Below are 27,355 nucleotides of genomic sequence, written 5' to 3'. Positions count from 1 at the left end.
ATAAAAGTAAGCTTGAATGACAGTAATAAACTCTGGAGTCATCATGACCAGCCTTTTTGGATGTATTTTTAAATTCACTTTGCTACTTACTTGTTACCTCTTTGTTCAGTAGAGAGTTTTTCGCCTGTGGATCTTCTTTCCTTAGAGTGTATTTTTCTGACTTAGGTATCAAGGTTTGGCCAACTGCACAAAGTATCTGAGAAAGAAATCTCTCTCAATACTTTCATTTTGAATAGAGTTTTGAAAGTCTGTTAATTCTTCAAAGTTTAATACAAGCAGCTATAAAGCCATCTCTTTTACACATTTTTAGTTAAGAGATTTTTAATTATTACTTCAAATCTTGCTTCACCTACTCAAAGTTTCTCATTGCTCAGAGTTCAGACTTTATTTTTCTCTAGGGGATTTAGCCATATCCTCAAAATGATGAAATTTTCTATCCCATAATTGTTTTTAATATTTCTTCATTCTTTCTATTTCAGAGCTATATGTTATGATATTTTTCATTTTCATTTCAAAGTTTATATATTTGAGGCTCCTTTGTTTTTTTCTAGTTTAGTCTACCTAACAGTTTGTTAATTGGGTTTATTTTGCAGAAAACTAATCTTTCGATTTTTGTAGTGTATATCGGTTGCAATTCTATTCTAATCTTCAGTATGTTCTTGTTTCTGCTGACGCTGGATTTGATTTGTTCTTTTTGTGCTTCCATGAGGCATAATGGTAGGTAGGCTGTGATTTTAGGATCATTGTCTTTTTTCAATGACCATTTTTGTTGTTGAAATCTTCCTGCTGTATCTGCTTTTGTTATATCCCATATCTTTGATATATTGTGTTTATATTCTTGTTTGTCTTATGATCATTTTAATGTTCTTCTTGATCTTTTCTGTAACCAGTTGGTTTTTCAGGAGCTCATTGTTTAGTCTTCACATTTTTGTACGTTTACCAAAATTCCTCCTGCTACTGCTTTCTGGTTTCATAACATTGTGGTCAGAAAGAATATTTGATATTTCTATTTTCTTAAATTTGTTAAGACTTGTTTTGCTTTTTGGTTTATTTTGGAGAGCTTTCTACATAAACTACAGAAGATTATACTTCCAGCTGATGTTGGATGGAGGGTTATGTAAATTCATGTTAGATCAATTTGTGTAAGGTATAGTTCAATTCTAGCATTTCCTTCTTAATCTTCTGCCTGGTTGATCTTTCCCTTCTTTTCAGAGCATGGTATTAAATTTCCTGAGTATTATTGCATTGCTACTTATTTATTCATTTATTCATATCTGTTAATATTTGCTTTCTACACTTAGAGGCTCCAAGTTGAGTTCACAGGCTATCCTATGAATGTGTCTATTTACAATGATGATTTGTTCTTGATTTGAACTGACTCTTTCGCGATGATGAAATAATGAGTTTATATTTCCTCTAGTGCTTTATCTTCCTGCGCCTGCTCTCTTTTGGTCATCATTAGCTTCGAAGGTCTGCTTCCTTTCCTTGCTCTCACAGCACAAATGTCCTTAAGGGTAACATGGGTTCCTCATACTCGGAGGTTTTCTAATCTATCCAGCAAGTCTATGTCCTTCAACTTGTCCAGCCACACCCCAAATAAGCACGGATAAGTAAATACTTCAGCAATTTTTACAATTCTTTTCTGATTGTTTTATAGGCCCTTTGTGTTATTTTTACCCTCCCTTCTCTTTCCTCTTTGCAGTTTTGTTATTTTCAATAGTGCTGCCTCTGTTGCTTCTTCTGAGTAGCTTGTGTGCCTGCGTTTTCCTTGTGATTACCACAGCCTCAGGTGGAAGAGAGCAAGAGAATATTTTACCCTCATAGCAATTAACTTGAGTTACATACAAAAACCAGGCTCTTACCTGCCCGGAAGAACTGTATTTTGACATCACAATTTAAAGGTGATTATATTACTTCTTTCTCTCTCCTCTGCCCTGCCTTCCTCCTTCTCATCTTCCCTTCTCTTCCTCTTTCTTTCCCCCTCCTCTCCACCCTACCCCCCAACCCCCGACACCAGAATGCTTTCCTACTTGAGCATGTCCCAGCCGTTTATATTTTCGTTACTTGTCTGATAGGGCCATGCGCTTCCAAATCATTCATATCTGGACTACGCACTTACTTACGTTTCTCATATCGACGAGATTAGAGGTAACTCACTACCCTGTGTGAGTTGCTTTATTCTCCATGTAATATCTGATTTGGTAGCGGAGTGATACTGGCCTAAAGGAATGACTTTGGTACTGTTCTCCCACTCCGATTTGTAAAAGGAACTGTAACCACCAAAGGGAGGTAAAAATCATAAGAAAGCAAACAGGTAATGGCAGAGCTAGGCACGGTGATCTCTCTTCCCACATTCAACAACCAAGTCATGCAGTGGTGACAGATTGTACTGTATGCCGTCTGAAACAATAAATATCACTGCAGAGGAGATGCCAAACTTGCACCGAGGGAGAAAGGATGTTTACAATACGTCTTCTGTCTCTGAGTGAACATGAAAGACACTTAAGCCCATACTTCTCTAGGACTAACTGAAACTCTTCTGAAATCATGTGTTTTAGAGGGAATGTATGTTTTATAAAAGCCTTGAAGTTGAGTGGATTTGCTATTTGTTCCCTGAAGCCTTTGAGGGGCAAAAATGAAGAGCTATTTATCTCCAGCTTACCTATTGGAAAATGAAAAGTAGGAAACGGATTGAATCATTCATGGTTATTGGCAAAACAAGACACCATTAGACCTCTTGTTCTCTCATTCTGCCAATATAATTGTTTCCTTAGTTACATCTGTGTTTCAGTAAAATTACTTTTCATTTTCATCCTCCTAGTGCAGGTAGAATGTAGCGCTAAACAAAACACAACTTTAGAGTCTCCTTAGCCAAACGAAGCTGCTTTTTCGACAGTCTGCCTTCTGAATGCTGGAGCCAGGGGCTGGGTCTCAGGTGGTTCTGTTTCTCCCTTTCTATGCTCATTCTCCATTCCCCAGGTGAGGCATGGTACACCCTTTCCGTTGCGGGATTGCTCTTTCCCAGGAACTCTGGATGCCTGAAGAGCTGTCCTGCCAGCTCACCTGCTTCACCCGCACAAAGCTGTCGACCTGGCTTCCAGGATTGAGTGATGATCAGAATCCACTTTGGAGAGTCCATGCTGGCAGGGGAAAAAAAAATCTCATTTTCTCTGTGAGACATAAACTACTATGGAAGCTTAGAGCTGGCAGGACTTTCTGGGGGGGAAAATAGGGACATAAAGAGAGACGGAAGTACAGACAAAACCAAACATCCCCATGATATATAATTTACTATTATGCTAAAAATATTATTCCTATAGTTGTGTTAATACCCACAAGTTTATATATTATTGGGATAGAATGCATATGCCAGAGAGAGAGAGAGAGAGAGAGAGAGAGAGAGAAAGAGAGAGAGAGAGAGAGAGAGCCGGAGACAGAAAGACAAGGGGAACTAATTTTGTCATTTTAAGCAGCAGACAGTAAATGTGTCTAAAGTCCAGTCGCTGCTTTTGTTTTTTGGGTTCCAGGTGAAGACATTGTCTTTTATGCCTGGTAGAGTAGTTCGTGCTTGCAATCCCAGGTACCCAGCAGGTAAGGAAGGAGGCAAAAATAAGCGTTTATCAGAAAAACAAATCTTAAAAGAAGGCAGACTGAAGAATGGCTCATCAGTAAGATACTTACCTAGGAAGTTCAGGGGACTGAGCTTAAACTTCAGTAATTCCTCCAAAAAGCAGCAAAAATTGCTTGTGAGTTCGAAGTAGTTTGGGTATTTGACATTTTAACGGAAGCACAGACTATTCTGAGTACTTTTCATCATCTTCAGACAGCATATGAGGCTGACACGGTCGCTATTACATTTTCACTTTTGACTCTCCCTCAACCTGGGACTCATGAATATTTTTCAAGATAGCTGTCTTTCCACTTGGGCTGCACAACTCGGCATCAGCCGCATCCACCATGTTTGAAGCCTAAAAACGGTTTTGTTCCACACGTCTAGTGCAGCTTTGTGCTTCCGTACACCTGTACGGCACCATTAAACCTTTCAGTTACTAAAGCTTCCCTTGATTTCTTGTTTTCACTCCCTTCACGTACTCTGCACTTTTACCTTCTCAACCCCTGGCCAAGCCGGAGCTGATTTCCACTTCCACTGTGTCTTTCCAACCACCTCACTAGCTTCAACTCTGATTCCTTGTCCTCCATTAACCGTGCACTTAGAAGGAGCTGACTTTAGTCCTCTGCCTGGAAAATTGGACTCACTTTTTCTATTGTGTGTAAGTGAATTCCAAATTCCTCTTCATGGTCAGCAATAGTTTAATGAAGGCTTATCTCCACCTCCCCCACCTGATATACCCTCTCCCCCTGTGTGTGTGCTCAGTCTACAGCATATCTCCTTAGTAAGAGCAACTCCCACCACCCTTGCTAAAACAAGTAGCACAACCGACACCATCGTTCTCTGCCCAAATGCTTAACCATTGCTTGACTCATGATAATGGCTCCTTGCTTGACATTCCTCACTAACCTGGACCATGTGTTCCGTGAGCAGAATGATAACTCTTATCTACCATGAAACACTGAGTTTAGCTCAATGCCAGTTACAGACACTCAAAAGTATCTGCTCACTGCAAAAAGTATCAAATGTAGAAATGAGTGAATTGACATATGAGTGAATAGAGCATATTACAGAAGAATTAGGTAACAAGGAGACTAATGCTATTGAGGCTACCATGGGAAGATTGCTTAAAGTAAATAGCATCTGGATTGACCAGCAGTACTTTTGAGAATAGTGGGAAGAGAGGCTATGTCATATCGTTGTCTTCAAGATTCAGATAAAACTGTGAAAACTGACACGTCGAGTAGCTGCGCCAAATCAGAAGGGAGAACTACGCCCATAGAGGTGATCGTTTACGATCAGTTCCTTGAGGAATAGAGACGCCATGATGCCAGTCAAGTCAGGTTACTGTTGCCACTGCTCATATTTAATTAAGCCTGATCCAGAAGCTCTGGATCAGACAGCGAATAGCTCCTAGCTAGCTTGTAGCACATTCCTAGTACTCTCCCCCTGCCTGGCCCCATCCTTTCCTCTTACGACTTCAAGTTTATTAGAAGATTTGAGCCCGAGTCACCTGGACTCATCAAAATCAGTGAGAGAACAGAACATTCAATGCTCGTCTGTTTTATACGGACCGAGGGTACAGATCCATAAAGCATGCTTCTGTGACGATGTTGGCCGGCTTGGAGCATGGACCAGCTCCAACTGCATAAACCTAGTCTACTGAATCCATTCTCTGATACCATAAAAAGTGCAGCCCCAGAACAAATATCCGAGTCCCTATTGTAATTTCATTTTGAGCAAGATCTCCTCTAGCACGCTTCCAGTCCCGACACAGAAAGACCCATTAGAACCGGCACGCACTGGGGGTGGGGACATTACATCGAGCCCTGTTTCTTGTCACTGCATCAGGAATGCTCTTAAAACACTCCAGATGGCAAAAGTTCACTCTACATTTACACGGGGGCCTCATCTGGTTAACTCTCTTGTAACAAGATCTAATTAAAACTCTGAAGTTGATCTTCTACTTTTAACTGCTCTGATAAATCATCGGTGATCAGACTCAACAAGTCTATGAGAAAAAATGATCTCAATGTGCTAGAATGAGTACACATAATCTTGATGACAGAGTTTGATGGTTTACACACTGTTGAAAATGGTCTGAATCTTGAATATGGTTATAGGTTGATCTTGCCTCCATAGAAAAATAGGCCTAAAAGCTCCATTCTGCTAGAGAAATGAGACTAATCTAGTGTCGATGCAAAATTTGTACTATCATTTTGGTGCAGCTGAAAATCATTCTATTTTCATTGAGACATTACATATGCGACTCCTTGACTTTTAATTATTTTTTAAAGGTTGTGACACTTAATGAAAATGGAAAGTAATGTGCAATAGGGAAAACAAGGCAGAAACATAAACAATAAAACCATATTTATTAAAAAATATACACATGTACAATGAATATGGTTTACACAGAACAATAAAACACAAATGGTACTTTTTTTTTTTTTTTTTGGCCAGTCCTGGGCCTTGGACTCAGGGCCTGAGCACTGTCCCTGGCTTCTTCCCGCTCAAGGCTAGCACTCTGCCACTTGAGCCATAGCGCCGCTTCTGGCCATTTTCTGTATATGTGGTGCTGGGGAATCGAACCTAGGGCCTCGTGTATCTGAGGCAGGCACTCTTGCCACTAGGCTATATCCCCAGCCCCACAAATGGTACTTTTTAAATGCCAGTATAAAATGATCTAATCTATTTGTGCTCACTTCCTACGAGTGCACACTATTGATCTAACTAAAATATTTATTTAACCTAAAAAGAAAACAAATGTCAGCCTTTCAGATGAGAACTTCAAGAACCTGTTCAGGCTGAATGCAATAATGACATATGTACATAAGAAGTCCTTTGTACAAGGGATTGTATGAATGCTATGGGCTGAAGGTCTACAGAGCCAGAGATCTGCACTCTGCCTTTTGGAAGTAGGGAAACCCTTGAACAGGAAATAATGTTGCTAGTGGTGCATGGTAAGATTGGAGGCAGTAATGTCTTCTACTAACCACCACCACAGCAGGCCATCTTGGTAGATATGCTAATGGATCATACCAATTTATGACCTGGAAGGTTAGATGTCTTCAGTGACATCATGTCTGCTCTCTGGGGTCCTGACATTGATATCAGGCCTTCTTTGTTTTGGTATCTACTTCTCAGGGTACTGTCCTTGTAAATTTGTCCATTCAAGTGTAAAATTATATGCTTGAATTAACAATAAAGGTTCAAAAACAGTTCAGGCACCCTATTGTGAGTGCCACTTGGGGCTTAATATTATCCTATAATTTTTCCATTTTCCTTTGTTCCTAATAGCTTGACTCGATTTGTTTCTTTTAAATCAGAGATGTCTTAAGACTTTTTCTTACTTGCTCAGAAATTAAATTCAGCACGATTAACATGCTTCATTTCTCTGAAAGAAAAAAAAAGCAATTTTTACTCCTTAATTCCATACTTAATTGGCTTGTCAAATTTTTATCTAAAACAGCAGTTTCATTTCCTTCGCTTTATAAAGGTCAGCTTTTGTTATCGGTAGTAGCTCTGTGCGCAAAGGTCTAATTTCAAACTGCCAGAGAAAGAAGAGATACAAGAGATACAATATATTGGCATTTTCTGCACAACGACGAGAAACACAAATACCAGTGGGAGGGGAAAGCTTAGCTTTTGCAGATGGCAGCTGGGCCAAATAAATGTGAAATTATGCTAAAATGGTCAATCAGCTACTCAGTTCTTAGCAAATAATTCTTTCCAATAGTGCACAACTTGTAAGACCTCCAGCCACGAGGGACGCTTTGTGGGCAACGTGTTTGCTTTCCTTCCATCATTGCTGAGGACAATTTTCTCAGACCAGTTTCTTAAACTTGTAATAAAAGATAATTTATTCCTTAACAGATTAAAAATATGGCCTGTATATATTGATGTAAAATGAGGTACCGCCCTGCTTGGAACTCAACCACCTATAACATCTGTCATGCTTTAGCCCACTGCCAGAGCTTAATTCATTTAATCTAACAGTTTGGGTTTCAATTGAGCTATATTTATTAGAGTCTGGGCATCGCAAGGTAACTGTTTGCATACTTTCAGCAAATGTCAAAGTTATAAGCTTAAAAATCAATAGGGCAAGCATGTTATTAATTTCCTTAGGATAGCCCTGAGTCCTTGCTCACACTAAGAGCTTCATGCCATGGAAGCCCATCGGTGGTGGGTTGTTTTTTTTAATGCATCCCTATAATCTAATAGCTTAATTGTAAATTCAGTGCACACCTTACAGACTATCCGGAGTGTTTACAGAGGATACAACTCCCAGCAAAATTACAGCTATCTGAAAATGGCTCGTCTCATTTAATACCATTTTAATAATTTCATCTTGCCTCTGATTCTTTGTTATATGCTGCAGAGAAAAATAAGGTGCACTCTATATGATTAACAACCAGATTTCCAGGACAGAATGTCCTAGTTTACAGTATTTGATGGTTGCTGTTGTAAATATCCCCACAGTGGCTGCTTTAGGGGTATACCGTGATGATCCTGAATTAAGACTGTGGAAGAGATTCGCAGGAGTGTATTGTAATACAGACTTCACACAGAGCCTCACTCTGCTCAAAGCAAAGGCAGCAGAATTCAGTAGAAGTAGGAAGTGCTAAGCAAGCTTTGATTATACTTCTCTTAATAAAGCCCACCCATTCGTGTTCCATAATTTCACGTTAATCATGATTACATATAGCAAGGAAAGTACGGAAGTCCTGAAAATTTTGTGATCAGCTCTCAAGAACAAAACAAAACCCAGTTCCAGCACACCAGCATACTTACGTCTCTTGGCATAGTCTCAACTCCTACACAGGGAGAGATTTGGTTGGCTATGGGAGCAAACCATTATTCTATATGCATCACAAGGTTATTTTTTTCCTCTTCTAACTTGTCTTCTATTTTCTGAACAACACCAGAGTAAAAGTAAAATAGAGAAGGGCCCTCTGTACAGTGCTGGCTTCCAGTTTGCAAGTGCTTTAGAAGTGGTATTAGCCTTATAAGCGGTTCTCACTGGTGGGTGGGTCATTTAAGAATAATGGACCACTTGGATCAAATGTCTGCTATGATTCGGTGGATCATGAGCCTGACCATAGGCTTTAGCAGTGTGTAGCTAGAACTCAAGGTACTATTTTAAAAGAACAAAAAGACCCATGAGAAATTAATGACTGGGTGAAGCTAAGTGTGGATCTGCCCCTGTCGAAGATTTAAAACATGCCTTTTGCAATCAAGGGAAATATTTCTATATTCTGGACCTCTGACTCTGTATCACTTCTAAGGATGGCTGGTACCGTTTGTGTCTACAAATATCCACTCCCCACTCCCCACCCCCTGCAAATAATCAGGAATTGATACTGTATTGATGACAATGAAAGGATAACATAATCTTTAGCCCAACTCTATGAAAACATCATTTTCCTGGTTCCTTTGTGGCTTCCCGCGATCTTCTCATACAAGTCCGCTGGTTGACCTTTCAGAGAAGGCAACGCAGGGCGTGGCTCTGTTTGCACATGGGATTTTTCAGGGGTTGGGTTTTAAAATTTATTTTTGTTGTTGTTTCACATTTGGCTCTGAAAGTTTTGATAATCACACATAGTGAAATGCATGTCCAAGCAAATTTGTTCAGAGTTTTCTACTCTACATTTCAGTTTTCATTTGTCAAGTGACACTGCTCACGGTGCATTTTCCTAGTGATCTGCTTTTAGAAGTAGGCACACCTGTACCCTTAACTCTAGGGTAATGGTGAAGATTATGCTAATGCCGAATAAAAATTCATGTGAATTTTCATTCCAGTAAGCTCCATTTTTCAAGACTTCTACATTGGTATTTTTTTTTAAAGCAAAGGAAAACTATAAAATACCATCTGACACCCTATAGTTGGCTTCCTAATTTTTTTTCAAAATTTGACTTAACAGGTTTGTTTATTAAAAATATACATAAGAATTTTTGTTTAAATTTGTAAATATTGGTAAATCAAATAATGTCTCCTGGGACTCAGACCATCTTTTGATATTTTACACAGATTTTACAGCTATTCTCGAAGACCTCTGTCATCCCTTCCTCTGTACCTTAAATTCAATGGGCTACTGAAAATAACCACAGATTCTCTCATTTGGAAATAAAGCAATTCAATGATTCTATTTAATCACTGAAAGGGAGAATGAATCTTATCAAAGAACCCTATACTTTTTTTCACTGAATAAATCCAGCATATAGAGAATATTTTCAGTTAAAGAGCTATAAACAGTTTGGGGATTATTTCAGTAATACCCACAGGTCATTAGACAAAAGGATAATTCTAATGTGGGAAGGCTCAGTGTTATCCCAAGTTTTGAGCAATTTGAAAAGTCAATGTGGAAGTAACGATCTGTTTGAAATCCTTATTTTAACCGGCATCATTGGCATAGAGCTCATACTAATAACTACGCGTTGGATGTGGTTTCAGCTAAAATATATCTTAGTAAGCCTCTAGCATTTCTAAAAGATGGAGAAGGGGTTTATTTTTCTGAGTGGCATGCTCCAATCATGAGAAGCAGAAATCCTACATCTGGAAAAATACAGGTTTCAATTATTCAGATTTTGTACTCTAACTTTCAATTCCACTTGATGAATCCTAATTTTGTTGTCAACTGTTCTTTCTTAATTGTCATGCATACTTAGCACAGAAATTTGGAGAAGAGACAAGGCATAAGTTAGAAAGGTAAAAAAAAATAAAATAAAATAGAGATTGTAATGAAGATTCTGCAATTTTCAAAATCAGCCATTGGTCTTAGTTTACCACGCTTTTGAATACTGGTGCGTTCTGTGTAGGGTGATCTCTAAGGCAACTACTAATCTGGCATTTTGGAACACTTCTAAATGATGTCATTTTAAAGAAGCTGGAATTCAGCCAGACAGAAATGTGTGCTCCTCAGTCACGGTAGTTGCCTAGGCCTTCCACCGTTATCCACACGAACCTCGGCTGAGTTGGATTGCAAACGCACACCAAAGTGACTGAGGAAACACCCGGAAGATGTCATGCCCTTCAAGGTGTCGCCCTCACCAGACTGCTCGACTCTCACTCCCGTGCAGTGTTCTGCTGGTTGTGTCTATGTGGCCACTTTACCATTAGATCACAGCAGCCAAGCCAGAGTTAGGAACACACAAAGGCAGTTTGGAAATGGGTGCCTCCGGCAATGCTCTTCCTCGTTACCCACGGGCCTGAGCGGAGGAGCCACAGCTGGACTGAACACAGAGCTGCCAGCTGTGGCGAACATGAGTTATCTTCACCTCCCTTAGGTTTACCGGGAAGACACTGCACCGAGGCCCCACATCGGGGACTTCAGATCAAGGCTCGATAAAGCAGCATCCCTTACATTCTTGCCTCCCGTTCTCCTTCTCACTCTCTGAATCACACCGGCACAAACACTTTTCACTCAGAGACTTCATGCACGAAGCTTAACACTCTCATTTCAACCAGTGGGGTTCGGCGCACAGGTGCTTCGGGACAGAAATGACAATGGTAGAGGAAAATGTGAAGACTCAAGTGCTCACAGAGTAATACGCTACTTTTGATTTGAGTAATTCCTCAGTTTGGACATATGCTTCTCCTTCCTCACAATGACTTTAAAAAAAAAAAAAGACCAAGGTAGAGAGATTTTTTTCCAACTGAAACGTATTTGTGTTTCTGTTTATTTACATGGTGGTAAGCTTAGGTGTCAGCTTTTCCGTACGTCCCTTCTGGAGGTCGGTAGTGCTTGGGGAAAGCCATCAGCTGGAGCATGTTGAAGGCATACTTTCTGCATTTGATATTCTTCAGTACATTCTCTATGCGGCATCCTTCTCTGGTGGAAGGGGAAAAGCACAAGCTCATGAAACACAGAATAAAGAAATATGCTTTATTTGTTCAATGCAGAGTTGCAGCAACAGTCCAAGTAAAAATAACAAAGATTCAACTCTACATTTTGTTTGTGTGTTTTGTTTTCCACAAGTGATGATACATCTTACAAAATTAAATCCCAGGCCAGGCCCAATAATACCCTTATTGCCTTCGCAAAGAGACGACTTAAAGCCTCTTTAGACTCTTAACAGACACATCAGGTTTCATAAACTCTCTAAATATAATTTACTCCACAATACAGTTTCACTTGAGTTTCATAAATATATCTGCCTTTGTATATCTTTTCCATAAATCAATATCTGTCCATCTCTTTAAAACACATTAAAATCTATATGTAGCCCTAAGGATGCAGTTTCTAGGAATAATAAGGCATTAAATTGATTAACTCTGGCCCTATAGACTTTTAAAGGAAAGTTTCATCTCTATTCTTTTAATTCATTGTTTTAGCTGTGCAACAAAGAGAACATGGCTTTCTGAGGAGCCTGGTCCAAGTCTCATCATAGTGAAGGAAGAGTTCTTGTCCCCAACAGTACAAAAGTCACAGGTGCTAAAAATGGCGCATCGAGACACAAGGAGACCTTGTTAGAAAGAATAGAAAAGTACTCTGAAAGCCAAATCAACCCAAACAATAGTTACAAACAGGATAATTTAATTACAAAACATAAATAGCCATTCTCTCCATAAATGTATGTGACAGAAAAGGGTTAAGTGCAGCAAAGAAATCAAACAACAGGTTCAAAGACCAGAGGGAAGTGTCTCTATGGTGGGAAGTATGTTATTAGCACAGTGGAAAGGAAAGTCTGGAACCTCCCTGGTCCTGGGGGGTGTGGGGGAGCTTATCTCAGGGTTTTAGTCCGGTTGTGCAAATTTAATCTCAATTCCTTTTAAATAAATTGGGTGGGAAGAGGAAGGGGAGGTTCAGAACTTCAAGCTTTCAGGATTCTGTTCTTTGTCTTAGTCCAGAGACAATCACTGGGAAATTCTTCTTGAGCTAGTTAACAGTGGGAAAACGCTTTACGAGGAACAGAAGAGCAAAGGAACTGACAGAATGCATAGTAATTTTTGTTCTGTAGGGTTTAGGAAAACAAACAGAAACACAATGCCAACATTTTTTTTTGTTTAAATTCAGTGAGTCTGAAAATGTAGAAATAGTACAGCATTGTCCCCCATAATTTAAAGTCCATTGTCATTTGTAAAAAAAAAAATACAACATAAAACTTATTGGTATTTGGCTAATAGTAACGCGAGACTTAAAATAAGCCACACAACTAGCAGGTGTGAGCTGACAAGCAGCAGGGCGACAGGGTAGAAGTGTCGAGAAGTTGGCTTGTTATCAGTTAGCCAGCCTGTTTCTGGATCATCGGATTCATTCAGCACTCCCGGGGCTTGTCTGCTGTTAAACAGGGGGGGTAGGGGTTAGAGGAGAAAAGAGAACAGGATAGCATTCACAGAGCAAAGCATTCAGCCTTAAATACACTAACAGACAACACATGAGCTTCTACAGGTTTCACACAGAGTGTTCATGCTACATAAATGAAATGGTCTCCCAGGGCATCCTGTGTGTGGGTTTCTCTGCAGAAAAGGGTGACTAGGTGTTATTTGCAAAAGGTGATTCCTTTTGTTTCATCTGCAAGAGCAAGGCGGCCCTTGGGCTGGGTCCTATGTATAAGGAAGACTCAAATATGAGCCACAGCGTCACCAAGAACACATGAACACAACTGAAATATGGATCAACTCATTCATAAAAGGAAGCTCATCAATAAATCTTTGGGAGAGGGCATAAGGATGAAATGGAACAGGATGGATGGGAGCAAATGGATATGACTGTCACATTCAAACATTCCCTCTTCGGCTAGTATTCCTACATAATACATTGAAATACATCCATTGTATAAGTGGTTTACTGAAATAGGTTGGTGTCTCTAAGATGAATGAAGCATCTGACATGCTATCCTTGCCAGCCATACTATTAGTGTAACACACCCACACAACTCCGAGCCTTTCTGTTAGTGCAGCTTGTGGACTTATGAGTTATTTTTGTGAATCTGTGTCCTACGAACTCCTGATCTGGAAAGAGATGTGTATTTACAAAGTCACAGTTCAGCACATAGAAGATTTAAAGTCCCAATTCCCAGGTTGTGTACTTACAGTGTAAGTAAACAACAGCAACAATACCAACAACCCAGGCTTTGCCTAAATGCAGTTCTAAGGATGAAAATTAGATGACACTTCTGAAATATGTCACAGTGATGGAAACTGGAATAGTTCACCAGGACACAGAGCACCTAGAATTCCAACCACCTTTAATAGCTCAGAAGTGATTGAATCTCCACGAGCTCCTCTTACATTCTGAGACAGACAACGGGTTGTTGCCTTTAAAGGAAACTTCTCTACAAGCTTCTTAATTATGGGCCTTCCCAATATGGTACCTTGTCTAATGGCTTCCTCCACAGTCATGTTTGGCTAGCTGCTGACTTTACCACTGGCTACTTTGGGACAAATGGCAGCACTGATTATCCCAGACAGTAATTTCAACTGTGTGTGTGTGTGTGTGTGTGTGTGTGTGTGTGTGTGTGTGTGTGTGTGTTGTGGGGGGTGGAGGTCACTCAGAATCCCAGTGGGCATGTCAGACAGCAGAGATGAGGCTGGGCAAAGAGCCAAGGAGGTGAGTGGCTCTAAGGTCCTCTCGGATTTCCAGGCTTTCAAAGGAAGGAGAGATTCTGGAACGAAGCAAGTCTGTTTCCTCAGCTGTGCCTTCTACCAGCTGCCCGCGCACTGGCAAAGTCTCAATCTGTTTCTACTGCAGCTCGTCATAGGCACAGAAATGAAGTTTCTTGAAAAGACTAAGTAGGATAACATATAAAAATATTTGTCATGCAGGCAAAACCCAGGGTGTGGTTATTAGTTATTATAATTTTTGTTAATGTCATCCTCGCTAATGATTTTCCCTCATCTGTCCAATTTTAAAGTAAAGATTATCTACAGTAAATCCTAGCATTGGTTTTTCTTCAATGTTTCCTGTTAGAAGAGAAGAAATGAATCTATCGGTCTATTATCTATCTATCTATCTATCTATCTATCTATCTATCTATCTATCTATCTACCTATTTACTTATCTACCTTCTATTTGTCTGTCTTTATCACTTATTTATCACCCATTATCTACCTACACATTTATCAACTATCTATCTGTCACAGGGTATATATTAAATGCTGATTGAAAATTTAGGTTAGAATATTAGCTACAATTTATCAACAGAGTAGTATTAAAAAATAGTTTCCTTCCCAGCAAAGTAACGCTATTATTAGACCATGGCTAGGGAAAACAGCACTCAGACCAAAAAAAAAGGCTGAAATGTAAGTAAAAAACGTCTTATAATAATAGTCCTTACTCCAAGTAAGGGACTCATTTGTATACAATTGTCAGAAAACATCTAGTATCTTTCATTTTGAATGTTGTGTAGGCCTCTCAAGTGATTATTATTAAAAGTCTTCTTTATACAGTTCAATTCAATTAATTCGTCTTGTAATTCAATTCACTTGCTGTTTATTCACCTCACTGCTGGATATTAAAATAAACTAGAATATGTATTAGTAATGTTTCATCTAGTTGGGCACTGTAGCCCCCACGTATAAATCCAGCTACTCAGGAGGCAAGACGAGTATGAATCGAGACTAGCCTGGGCAAGACGCTAGTGAGATCCCGTCTCAACCAGCAAGCTGGGCATGGCTGCTTGTTTCTCCAGACCTAGACGTGTGAGCAGGATAAAGAAGGAGAGCGTGGTTCCGCCTGGCATGAGTAAAAATCCTTCGCCTAGTCTGAAACGCGAACTAAAGCAAAACGTGTTGGGGGTTCAGTTCAGCAGCAAGATGTCTGCCTACCTAGGAATCCCCCAACAACAACAACAACAATGAAAGGGTGACAGAATTCGGCTAGAAGGCAAGCCCTCTGGCTTCTGAGGCTGCTGTAGGGCTTAGAGGCAGGTAGGCGGGCGGCCATCACGGAGCCAGAGGGCAGATGGGGAGTGTGGGAAATGCTTCTCCTTCAGCCATTTCTTCATGGCCAAACGTGAATTTCTAAGGATTCTGGAAGGACCAAATGCAAAGGATCCCTTCGGTAAGAAGGTGAGCAATGGATTCCCTAGGAAATGGTGATGAGCGGTCAAGGAATGGCTGCCTTCGGGCCAGCCACCCTGATAGTGTCAGCCGGCCGTGCTGGGCGGCTCTCCAGGTGGAGGTGCAACCCATCAGACGTGTAAGGGCAGCTACTGAATCTGAAGGGTAAAAACATCGGTTTTTTTTTCCTCCGAGATTCGTTCAATCACTAAAGTAGAAATAAGTAAAAAGAAGCGTCTCCTTTTTAAAATGCACAGCCTTCTAGGTGAGCCTACGTTTTTCTTAAATAAAACCCTGTAGGTGTAACTTTCAGTATTTGCTGATTTTCTTGGCTTTTCTGTCAGTGATCATGTCAAATCTTGGGTCACGGCTGAAGATTATCCTTTCAAATTATTTAGACCTCTACCTCTAAAGTTAGTGCCCCCTTTCCTTCTCTTGCTGGGTCATTATTCATTACGAGCTTTGCTATTTGATACTTTATTTCTTTAACCATTATAGCTCTTCAAGCTTCCCAAAGGAAAATTACCAATTAAAAGTGAATTTTAAAAAAATCTTTCCTTGTAACCAGCAAATGGGTATCCATCCTCCCATGCTAGACTGAAACAATTTCACATTTAATTACCTGTTTCAAGTTTGGAGCTCAGGGATACTATCTTAAAATTACGAGCTGTGGTGTTAAAAGCAGTGTCTTCCCAAGCTTTATTGGACTCATTCTCATCGTAGGGGAGAATATTAATCAAGCGCTAGGTTCAGGCCGGGCCTCCCGAATGGTACCACGAATGCATGAGCTAAGTACAGCGCGGGTTGAGTGTCCAGGAGAGCACGAGGAGTTGTGCATGAGACATAGAAAAGGAGATTCTCAGATGTGAAACTGACTTGAACAATTTTCAAGTTGAAGCCATATCCATATGTAAGAGATAAGGGATCCATTTCAAGTCTTCCTTTCGCTTCTCCAGCAAAACGTAGCACGTGGATACTCTTAACCTACACTGTGTCTCTGGCTTGGTTTTTTTTCTTAATATAATTTAGAACATTAAAAGTAGCTTCTGAGAATTTTCAAAAATGATGCCGATATTTAGAGGCGGGGGGGAAATTTCATGAAAGGAGGCCAAGGTGAGCGGATTCGGCTGGCGTCTAGAGGAGAGAGGATCTGCCGTGGGCTCACCAGCCACATCGCACACGGTGCTGTGGTTCTAACTGGATTTCGCCATCTGACTCAGAACACAGCATCTTAACCACAGGAACAGCCCCTCGCCGGCCTCCCGAGGATGTTTTGATGGCATTAAGTACATACAAAAATCAGATTATCTTCCAGAGAGTCCCCGTGGGGACATTATCAGATGGTGCCTTTTAAAAACGCTTGTAAAGAAAAGTACAGAATTAACAACTCAAGAACAGGTAAGAGAGCACCCTGGTATGCGATCTAAAAGTGTTCTGCTAAAGAAATAAAGAAATAAAAGTGTTTTGTTATTTACCAAAAAAAAAAAAAAAGCAAAAAGATGCATAATGAGTTGAAAGCATAATTGCTTCCATTAGATAATTATCAGAGAATGCATTCCACTTTGGGTCTCTGTGTTTTAGGAAGGAGAAAATTTGGAACAGACCCAGAAAGAAATCTTACGATGAAAGGATTGAGGAGGAAATCTTACTAACAACTCTTTAAGGTTAGGTTTGTTTAGATGCAAGAAGGCTAATAGACAATCAATCTATGTAAGAGACGGTAAAATAAAAGGAATAGATCCATGGGTGGATTGCTTTCTATTTTTCTTTCTTCTTCTTCATATTTTTTTTGAGTCTGCACAGGGGTTTCAGCAGCATTGAAAGCCAGGGCTGCCTAAGATAAATAGATTTGCCCTTCTTTCAGGGTATAGGAAATGTTGGGGTGTTCCTGGGAGGGGTGATAGCACAGAAGAGGGTGGGAGAGGATTTAAAGAGTTCCTCTGCCTCTCCCGCCATTGCCGCTTGCGTTAAGTCCCTGAGGCAGACGCTACCGACCTCTCTCAATGATGCAATACTGCAGGTGGGACTTGAACCCAGGGGCTCTGCACTCTCCCTTGGCTATTTCGCTCAAGGTTGGCGCTCTACACCGGAGCCACACCGATACTTGCAGTTCTTTGCTCCCTCATTGGAGACAGGAGTCCCCGATGGCTTCCAAACTCAACCCTCACTTCTTAGCCTGAGTAGTCAGGTTCACACACACGAGCCACCAACCAGGGCCTGGCTGCTGACACACTTTGAATCGCACTCCTCCAGTGAATCAGTTGCAAAGGTGTGGACCCGAGGATTTCACTTTGAAACCTTCCCGTTTCCATTTCCCAGCTTTCCCAACAGCTCAGCCGGGGCTACCATCTTTTCCCTTAGCAACTCCTGGAGAGTCACGGGTTCAAAGACCAGGGAAGAGCACCGCTCTTTGCGGCTTCGGTCACATCGTGATGGCGGAGGGGAGTTTCAGTGTTCAGCCACCGTCTGGGGCGGAGGAAAGTAAGTGACAAGAGAATGGCAGGGGAAGCCAAGCGGCTCTGCCGGTGGAGCTTTGGCTAGGAAGCTAGGATGGCAATGGAGCCACGAAGACAGAACGGAGCTTGAGAGTCCTTGCTTTGGCTTCTCTGGTTTACCCATGTTGTACACCCGGACATACCCTGAGCCATCGAGAAGTGGGTTCAAGGGAACGAGGGTGGTGCTGCAAATGTCCGTGTGGCCGGCAGAACACGGAGACCTTGTTCTCCAGGTGGGTAGTAAAGGTCTGATTAGTTCTGGGCCCTGCACAGCCCCCGGCAGCAATAGGGTCTGATGGCTTGGGCCAGAACCGCAACAAGGATGAAATAAACTAGCAGCCTGGGGCAGCCAAGTAGCCTTTGCAAGTGCTCAGGGCAGAAAATGATGAGGTTGAGCTGGGAGGGAGGGAGAAAGGCGAGGGAGGGAGTTTCTACAAGGGAAGTGGCTTGAACATTCCAGAATGTGGAGTTTACAGAGGGGGACGCCGAGGGAAAAAAGAGCATAAAGAAGAAATGCATTGGATTTAAGCTGACGAAGCTTGATGCCTGGCTTTAGACAAGGTGCGTGATAAAAAGAAACCGGTTCGAACACCATCTCTTTGGGTCAGGGGTCAGTCTCTGGCTCTTCCTTCAGAGCCCCAACACTTGCCAGGCAGGCTTTCTACCTGTTGATCTATGCTTCCAGCCCTTTTTGCTTTCATGTACAGTTTCAGGAAAAAGAGAAGGTCTTGCATTTCTTTGCACAAGATGGAGGCTGGGGTTCCCTTGTGCCTGCAGTGTAGCGGGGTTGACAGGCACATTCCCGCGTGCCTGGCCTTTGTGTGTTGAGCTAGATGGCTTGAGTTGGTATTGACCCATGATCCTTTGCACCTCCACCTCTTAAGGAACTGGTATAGCAGGCATGAGCCACCATGCTGGGCTCGGGCAGAATCTTGTACCGTAAGATCTACGCCCTACCTTTCAGGTTCATGCGAAAAGTGGGCCAATTCGACGGCACCATCCATGTAGAAAGTATCCGATGACTAGAGACAGCGCTCAGGGCAGAACTGGAGGGGAGGTGGGCATTTGTAAAGCTGGGGGAGGAGGAGGCCGGCAGTAGATGGGGCAGAACAAATAACCACAGATTCAAAGACAGAAACGCGACAGCTGCTGCGGCCGGACTGAAGCTGTTGCAGAGGAAGTAAGGCTCCCCAGACTCGCCGAGGATGCCACCTGTTGCTCGCGACCTGGGAGAATTGTAGATAGGACTCTAGAGGCCGTTGGTGCATGAGAGGTGAAGAACAGGAGGGAGGATTCTGTTCTACTTAAGCTGTCATGTTCAGAGCACAGGCAATGAAAGGAAGAAGAGAAACCCTCAATTCAACGTGAATGTCTTCTGATACATACTCACATTCTTAGGTGCACACATACCAACATCAAACGTATGTATGCTGAATGCGTTCCTTTTATGTTATTGTTAAGTTTAACGAATGCTAGAGGGGACTGAACTAAAATTCCTTTTCATACTGCAATTTGGTTTAAAGCCTACAATGTACATACAAACACTAATTAGACATTTTATCAACACACATAAATATCACAGGGACAGTGGAGTCCAGTGTTCTGACATTGTGTTAAGTTCTAATGGCCAATAATGACCTTGAATTGTTTGGCACTGGGTTTCCTGCAGAGTCTCCAGGTCCTGACCTTGATGGCACATGGCCCAGCTAGATTCCTATTTTTGAAACTCGAATTGTTCTTAAGCCCTTCTATTTCCTACTGACCATATAACTACTTCAATGTTTCTCTCTTTTATGCCAAGTATTTATTTTCCTGCTTAAAAATGGTTTTCAGTGTTGCACTATAAATTGCACTTGCTTGGACATAAATCTTGTTGGCTCTCTTTCCTTTTCCGATCGGTTCCTCTTGACCTAAGGACAGAGAGTAGCTAGAATGCATGAAAATATTATTTCCCAATATCTAGGATTAAATATGTTGTAGAAGTCCTGGGTCACACAACAGGAAGGGTCAGAGAGAAGTGCTGACCCGAAGGAGAATCATTTCTGAAACCAACTTCACCCTACAACTTATACATTTACTTGGTATGAGAAGAAATTTATAAACCGATGTTTCACAAGATGAACTTTGCAAGGGGATGCTCTGCGATTGCTTTCCCTTTCCAAGACTTCTTGCAAGAATTATTTTAATAAGAACAAAGTGTGATTGACACAAAGCACCTTAAACCTTCACCAGTAGATAGGAATAAGCTTAAGAAGATGAGCGGAATAGCTGCTTTAATGGTAGAGATGGTGGTGTTCGAGCCGGGTGGGTGTTGCAGAGCCTCACGGGAATGAAAATGAGCTCTAATGGAAATCAGTGACAAGAGAATCCATACCCAGCACTGCCACTGTAGAGAGGCCTTGCTTAAGCTTCAGGAGATTTCTGGAACCTTTAGGGACCGGGATGGAAGGCCATTGGTACCTAAAAGAAGTGGGGTAATGGTAGAGTTGAAGGCAGTGGTCACAAAGCTCAGGAAACAAGAGCATGACCCAAGATACCAGCAAAGGCAAGCCAAAGGCATCGTCAGGAAGCTGCACTTGGTTCCAGCTGAGCCCAGGGAGGAGAAGGAGGACAACCTGGTCGGTCTTGAGAAGACAGGGGTTCCTGAGCTTCAGGCAATGTCACCATTATCCTGACTGTAACGTGAAAAGATGGAATCACTGCGGGGCAATTTCACGTGAGCAGGGGAAGTGGCGTCAAGTACATTGGATTGTAACATACTGGGGAAAAGAGACAATTCAGAGATCACTGACGCGGTCCATGTGCAAAATAGTGCAAGAGAAGTAGAGCTGAACAAGAGGCCACGTAGGAACGATGAGAAGTGGGGCAGGTGAACCCTGGGAGAGCCCATTCCATGGAATGGTAAGTAGAGAAACAATTATAGACTGTGAGACAGAGGAGCCAAGGTTTTATCTCAGTTATATTTCCTTGCCCGCTGTGTCACCTTTTCTGTATTCACCGAAGCAGGGAACCCGGCTGAGTCTCACAGAACCATTACTTGTGGAACTTGCAACAGGGCTTTGCAGTGAGTCTTGAAATAGCCACGTTGTGTGCCAAACAGATGGCGAAGGGCACAAGCACGAACTAGCAGTGGGAGCCAAGCGCGGCAGTGGCTCGGTGCTCCCTTCTCGGATGCAAATGAAGAGTGTGTCAGCCAGCTCCTGCTCAGAGAACCAAGAGAACCATCAAGGCCCCGCGGCTCCTGTCTGTCTCCAGATGGCCCGCACACTGTTGCCTATCGGTCAGAAATGACATTCGGGATCCGTGATTTCATTTGACTGGGCCAGGCACCAGGACAGAGAGCTTGGAAAAATGGTGTTTTCACCCATGTTGCTGTTTTGCTTCAGCTCTTTTGCAATCCCTTCGAGCTTGTTCTCCAGCTCCAATGACAGCATGAGGAGGAATCCGGCTTGGGAGGACCAGACCTCGTTGATAGTCCATGTGCAAATTGCTTACCAGTGAGACGGCGAATGAGAAGAGGAATGGAGGATACGTTTGATGGAAGTACATTATATGTGTGTATACATGCCACCAGTCAGAACGCTCTGTATGACGAACACATACTAAGTTTTGTAAAAAGAGAGGAAAGAGAAAAAGAGGCCAAGGCTAAACTTGGGAGACTCTGTCTCCCAAAATCAAAATGAAAAATAAATAATCGCTAAAACAGCAGTCTTTGACCTTAGGCATGGGAAGTTCCATGAGAATCAGGAGCTGCCAAGATCCGGAAGCATGTGGCTAAGGTACTTTCATTCAGGTATTGTACTTTTCTAAATAAAAGAAAATAATTTACCAAGGAAATGATAGAGAATTGACTCGGCACAAAGGAGATTCCAAAATTAATCTAGTCATGATCTAAAGCATTATCTTCAAATCTGATATTTTCTTATTAGAAAATGATGAGAAAGGAATTCCATAAGGTAATTAGAAAATTACCTCTTGATTTTTTTAGATGGCTCCATTCTAACAAGTGGCATTCCAATGCAAGACTTAGCTAACTCTTTCATTACTTTAAAATTAGTACTTCTGTAGAGGTACTGATAGCAGATTAAGAGAAAAAATACAGTCATCCAATTAATACCCCAATACTTTTATTGTAGTAGAGAACACCGTGCACACTAGGTATGGAGCTATGTATCGGGAAGTCTAACCACTGTAGTCTTTTTTTTTTTTTTTTGGCCAGTCCTGCGCCTTGGACTCAGGGCCTAAGCACTGTCCCTGGCTTCTTCCTGCTCAAGGCTAGCACTCTGCCACTTGAGCCACAGCGCCGCTTCTGGCCGTTTTCTGTATATGTGGTGCTGGGGAATCGAACCTAGGGCCTCATGTATCCGAGGCAGGCACTCTTGCCACTAGGCTATATCCCCAGCCCTGACCACTGTAGTCTTGAATCTGGCTTTTCTTCCTGCTACCCGTGGTACTTGCACAGGCTAACCACTTTGATGAGCATTTATTTTGTGTTATTCAAAATAAAGTTCACAGTATTGTTCTACATAGGTTAATGTGAAAGCTGAATACATGTATGCAAATATACATAAAAACATAGATGCCCACAGCAGTTTAGCATGCCTAGTGTCTACAAACGACTCAGGAAATTGTAGCTGTAATTATTGGCACAATGATAAACATCAATAATAAGCTAGTGAAAATGACAATGGAATAATCTATTTCTCTTAATGGCTAATAAACTTTGGAAAGACTCTGTAATTTAGTATTATCCATATAAAATTTAAAACCCACAGTTATGGTTTCAAAACAACATTTAACTATTATAGTTAATAATATATTGTTCCTCTAATTTATAAATATAAATAATGCATATTTATATTCTATTCTCCTTAAACCTTGCAGTTGCACATTTGGTAGGCTATTCTACATAATTTGATTCTTTTTACAAGAGATTTATTTGAAAAATGTTTTATTTCTCTTAGTATGTGTTTTATAGTTTTTATTTCTTTACATTTATATCTCATATCAATATACTCATATCTATAAAAAGAAGACATTCACTTTCATAATTTATTTTAGTCTGAGTAATCATTAAATTCTGAAAACATTTTCCCTAATACTTTCAATCAGTAATCATTAATATGTATTAGAATTTAAGCTCAAATATTTATATCTTTAATAATTATAAGCATTTAGTTTCCTATAAATCAGATAATGATAATTAGGGGTTAGATGAAGAATAAGGTATTGACATGAGTAATAATTTCTAAATAGAAATATTATTACAAAACTAGCTTGTTTATTCCCCAGGAATTACTTATCTAAAATTAATTTCTTCAAGAAAGTGCTAATCTAATTACTTAAGTTTAACTCATATTCTCCTATGTCAACACTATAAAGCAAGCGCATATGGATGTAAGTTATACCAACATGGGGTTCTCTGTACTTCATAAACAGGTACATAAACATGACATCTGTAATATGTTAAAGTCAAGCATACATTGAACACACGTAACTGTAAACCCTCTGTACATCACCTTAATAATAAAATTAAATTTAAAAAAGAATATATTGAGTACTTTCCTTCTTGCTATATATTTTTAAACATGGTGTTTTTACTTCAACTGCTGGCCAAATCTTGGGCTTAAATTATCTAATGTCTTAAGAAAGGATGTCCTTAGCTCGCAAGATAAACAGAAAGCCCACAGACTAGGAGAAGATCTTTACCGGCCATTCAACAGACAAAGGCCTCATCTCTAAAATATATGCAGAACTAAAAAAATTACCTTCTTCCAAAACAAAACCGCAAAGAACCAATAGCCCCCTCATCAAGTGGGCTAAAGACTTACAAAGCGACTTCTCTGATGAGGAAATGAGAATGGCCAAGAGACATATGAAAAAGTGCTCTACATCACTGGCCATAAAAGAAATGCAAATCAAAACAACATTGAGATTCCATCTCACCCCAGTAAGAATGTCATATATCAAGAAAACCCAATTGTTGGAGGGGATGTGGCCAAAAGGGAACCCTACTTCATTGTTGGTGGGAATGTAAACTGGTTCAGCCACTCTGGCAAGCAGTATGGAGATTCCTCAGAAGGCTAAATATAGAACTCCCCTATGACCCAGCAGCCCCACTTTTGGGTATCTATCCAAAAGACCACAAACAAAATCACAGTAATGCCAACAGCACAACAATGTTCATCGCAGCACAATTTGTCATAGCGAGATTCTGGAACCAACCCAGATGCCCCTCCGTAGACGAATGGATCAGGAAAATGTGGTACATATACACAATGGAATTTTATGCCTCTATCAGAAAGAATGACATTGCCCCATTTGTAAGGAAATGGAAGGACTTGGAAAAAATTATACTAAGTGAAGTGAGCCAGACCCAAAGAAACATGGACTCTATGGTCTCCCTTATTGGGAATAATTAGTACAGGTTTAGACAAGTCATAGCAGAGCATCACAAGGCCCAATAGCTATACCCTTATGAACACCTAAGATGATGCTAAGTGAAATGAACTCCATGTTATGGAAACGATTGTTATATCACATTTGTAACTACTTTCAACATCCCATGTGTATCTGTAGCTTCTATTATTGATGAGGTTCTTGTATCACCTTCCAGTGGTTGTACCTACACTATATCTGTAATCTTATCTGAGTATATTGGAAACCATGTATACTGGTATTAAAAGTAGGAAATTGAAAGGGAATACCAAAATTGAGAGACACAGGGTAAAAAAAAGACAAACAACTACAAAAGCAACACTTGCAAAACTGTTTGGTGTAAGTGAACTGAACACCTCGGGGGGGGGGGGAAGGGAAAGGGGGGGAGGGAGGGGGGTATGAGGGACAAGGTAACAAACAGTACAAGAAATGTATCCAATGCCTAACGTATGAAACTGTAACCTCTCTGTACATCAGTTTGATAATAAAAATTTGAAAAAAAAAATAAAAAGATCAAGATTGAAAGGGAAAAGAAAAAAGAAAAAAGAAAAAAAGAAAGGATGCCCTGTATGCATCCTATTGGTGTGTAGATCTGTTATGAAGAGACTCCTCGGGCACAGACCCAAGCTACCCAGAAGATTCAAAGCCAGCGAAGGGAGAAAAGTCCACGAGACTTTGACTTCCAATTAGCCAACCAGAAGCTGGAATTGGAGGTGGGGCTCATGGGGTCGAGCGCTAGCCTGGAGCAGAAAAGCTAAGCAAAACCATGAAGCACGGAGTTCAAACCCCACTACAGTTGTAACAGCAACAATTACTACTAATAATCATTAACAACATAGAAATATTATTACTACTACAATAATTGTTACATTTCTATATCATTAATAATAAATACATATTATTTATTATTGAAAATGATCATAAGACACTTGTAAAAACAGCTCAAAAGTGTAAGATACTATACGTTACCATCCCCAAATGTCTGCATTCACTTTTAGGAATGCTCTCCAGGGTAGGTTGTGCTGGTGGACAGGGGTTTATGAGACAGAGATGAGCGAAGGTACAGTGGGCCCAGGACGTGCTGGGTGGTAGGAAGAAAGGAGTGGCAGAGGAGGAGAAGACCGGGAGATGAGGGTCTTGCTGGGGGACACTGAGCTCTTCTGAAACAAGCGGTGGAGAGAGAGACGGAGAGTCAGCGGGAGCTGGGGCAGGGAGCACAGAAGGTGGCTTCCGGAAGGTGCTGGGGGGGGGGGATGCTAAGGTCTGAACGGAGCCTCACATTGAGTGGATGCTGACCTCCCGTGTCATTAGCAAGAAGGACATCAGTATGCTCTCCGACACTAGTGAGAGGACTCATTATTTTTCTGGGAAACACTGGACCCCCTGCGTGGTGTTTCTGTCTCGGCAGTGATATTCTTACACATATTCTTGCACAGGGGTGAGTTAAAGTTGCATGTGGCGTCATCCCCAACCCTTCCCCCCAGATTTCCCACATACTACAGCACTTAAGAATTGACCTAAGCCCCGCCAGTGTCTCTCCAAAACACCATGGGAAGGAAAACACTCACCTACAAGATTGCAGGAGGGCAAACGTTAATAACTGACTATTTCTACCAGAAAGCACAAACCTTACAATAAAAATCAAAATATAGGCCTTTCTTGATTTCTCCTGTCAAACTTCACCCTTACTATATTAACTTTGGCAACTCTTCCTTATTAATCTTGAGGATCTGTTTGGCCCCTTTGAATTCTACCTTACAAAGACATAATTTATTTATGTCCACAGGACACATTTTAGTATTTCATCATAAAGTCAGGCGGGTGAAGGAGTGAATTCATCTTCCTGAATGTATAAGTGGTCACAGGGGATTCATAAAGTACCGAGTGAGAATCATTTTATAATCCAGCCTATCCCCTTTCCTCCATGTTTGCTTTGCTGGCATTTCACGCATTGATTTAGAAATTCTTGAAATATATGTCGTTAGGTCATTTAAAAATAAATTCTCTGGTGAGGCTACATCTTTTTCTGTTAAGTATAAACCAGAATAAACGCAGACCTGGCCGCTGACCCCTTCCTCAATGTAGTAATATGCCCATCCATAACCTTCTGTTTGGTATCTGTTTTTTAAGCACCAAGTGCTTTCAAAATCATATCTGGAAAAATCACTGCACCGCTGGGTCTGAAGACTTCCCTGTGCGTGTATGAGATAATCACGGCTGCAAGTTCAAGTTCATTACAGTCTCATTTCAAGTTCCAACTGGGAATTAAACTTAAATTGAGACTGAAATAGGTTTTGTTATCCCTGTTGTGCTGCTTAGAGGAAGATGGGCAGAGAGATTGCCACTGGGGCTGAAAACAGTGTGTGAGAGTTCAGCAGATGCACGCACGCACGTGTGCGCATGCGCGCGCGCACACACACACACACACACACACACACACACACACACACACACCCCAGCTAAAAATGAAAGAATTCCACAGATGGCCTGAAATAATTCCCCGGGGCCCTGTCTTTTTCTTTCCTTGAGAGTTGACTCAGTCATGGTGTTTGCTTGATTGAGTTGGAGATACGGAACATTTATTCCAATGTTTGCTGATCTCTTACTAAAACTAGAACTGTGATTATAGAACTCCAGATATTCACAAAGGATTCCTAAATTATGTTTAAATATATCCACAGCCAGAGAATATCGTTGTTTGACAGCAAGTATTGGGAGATGGAAATAATAATAGGTAAGACGCTAAGTCTTTACTTTTATGCTCCGGTTGTAATGAGGCATAGATGAAGCTCCTCAAATCTGCGCTAA

The 27,355-nt window shown here is 41.1% G+C and overlaps 1 protein-coding gene across 7 annotated transcripts in view; it reads right to left on the bottom strand.

Annotated features, from left to right (window-relative positions):
- Positions 1 to 11,133: 11,133 nt before the first annotated feature.
- Inpp4b (inositol polyphosphate-4-phosphatase type II B) overlaps positions 11,134 to 27,355 on the bottom strand; it is a 305,059-nt gene continuing 288,837 nt past the window's right edge. For 4 of the 7 annotated variants that reach the window (XM_048333627.1, XM_048333629.1, XM_048333631.1 and 1 more), the window contains one exon: positions 11,476 to 12,891. In XM_048333627.1, the coding sequence (XP_048189584.1) occupies positions 12,717 to 12,891 (175 nt within the window). In that variant the 3' untranslated portion in view covers positions 11,476 to 12,716. Of the gene's footprint in view, positions 11,443 to 11,475; positions 12,892 to 27,355 lie in introns of those variants that run through there. The other 3 variants (XM_048333630.1, XM_048333634.1, XM_048333628.1) reach the window with 3 other exon arrangements.

The sequence above is a fragment of the Perognathus longimembris genome, chromosome 24 (genome assembly GCF_023159225.1).
Source record: "Perognathus longimembris pacificus isolate PPM17 chromosome 24, ASM2315922v1, whole genome shotgun sequence".
In the NCBI taxonomy this organism is placed as follows: domain Eukaryota; kingdom Metazoa; phylum Chordata; class Mammalia; order Rodentia; family Heteromyidae; genus Perognathus; species Perognathus longimembris.
Note: the sequence above shows the minus strand (reverse complement) of the source record. Positions and strands in the feature narration are given on the sequence as shown.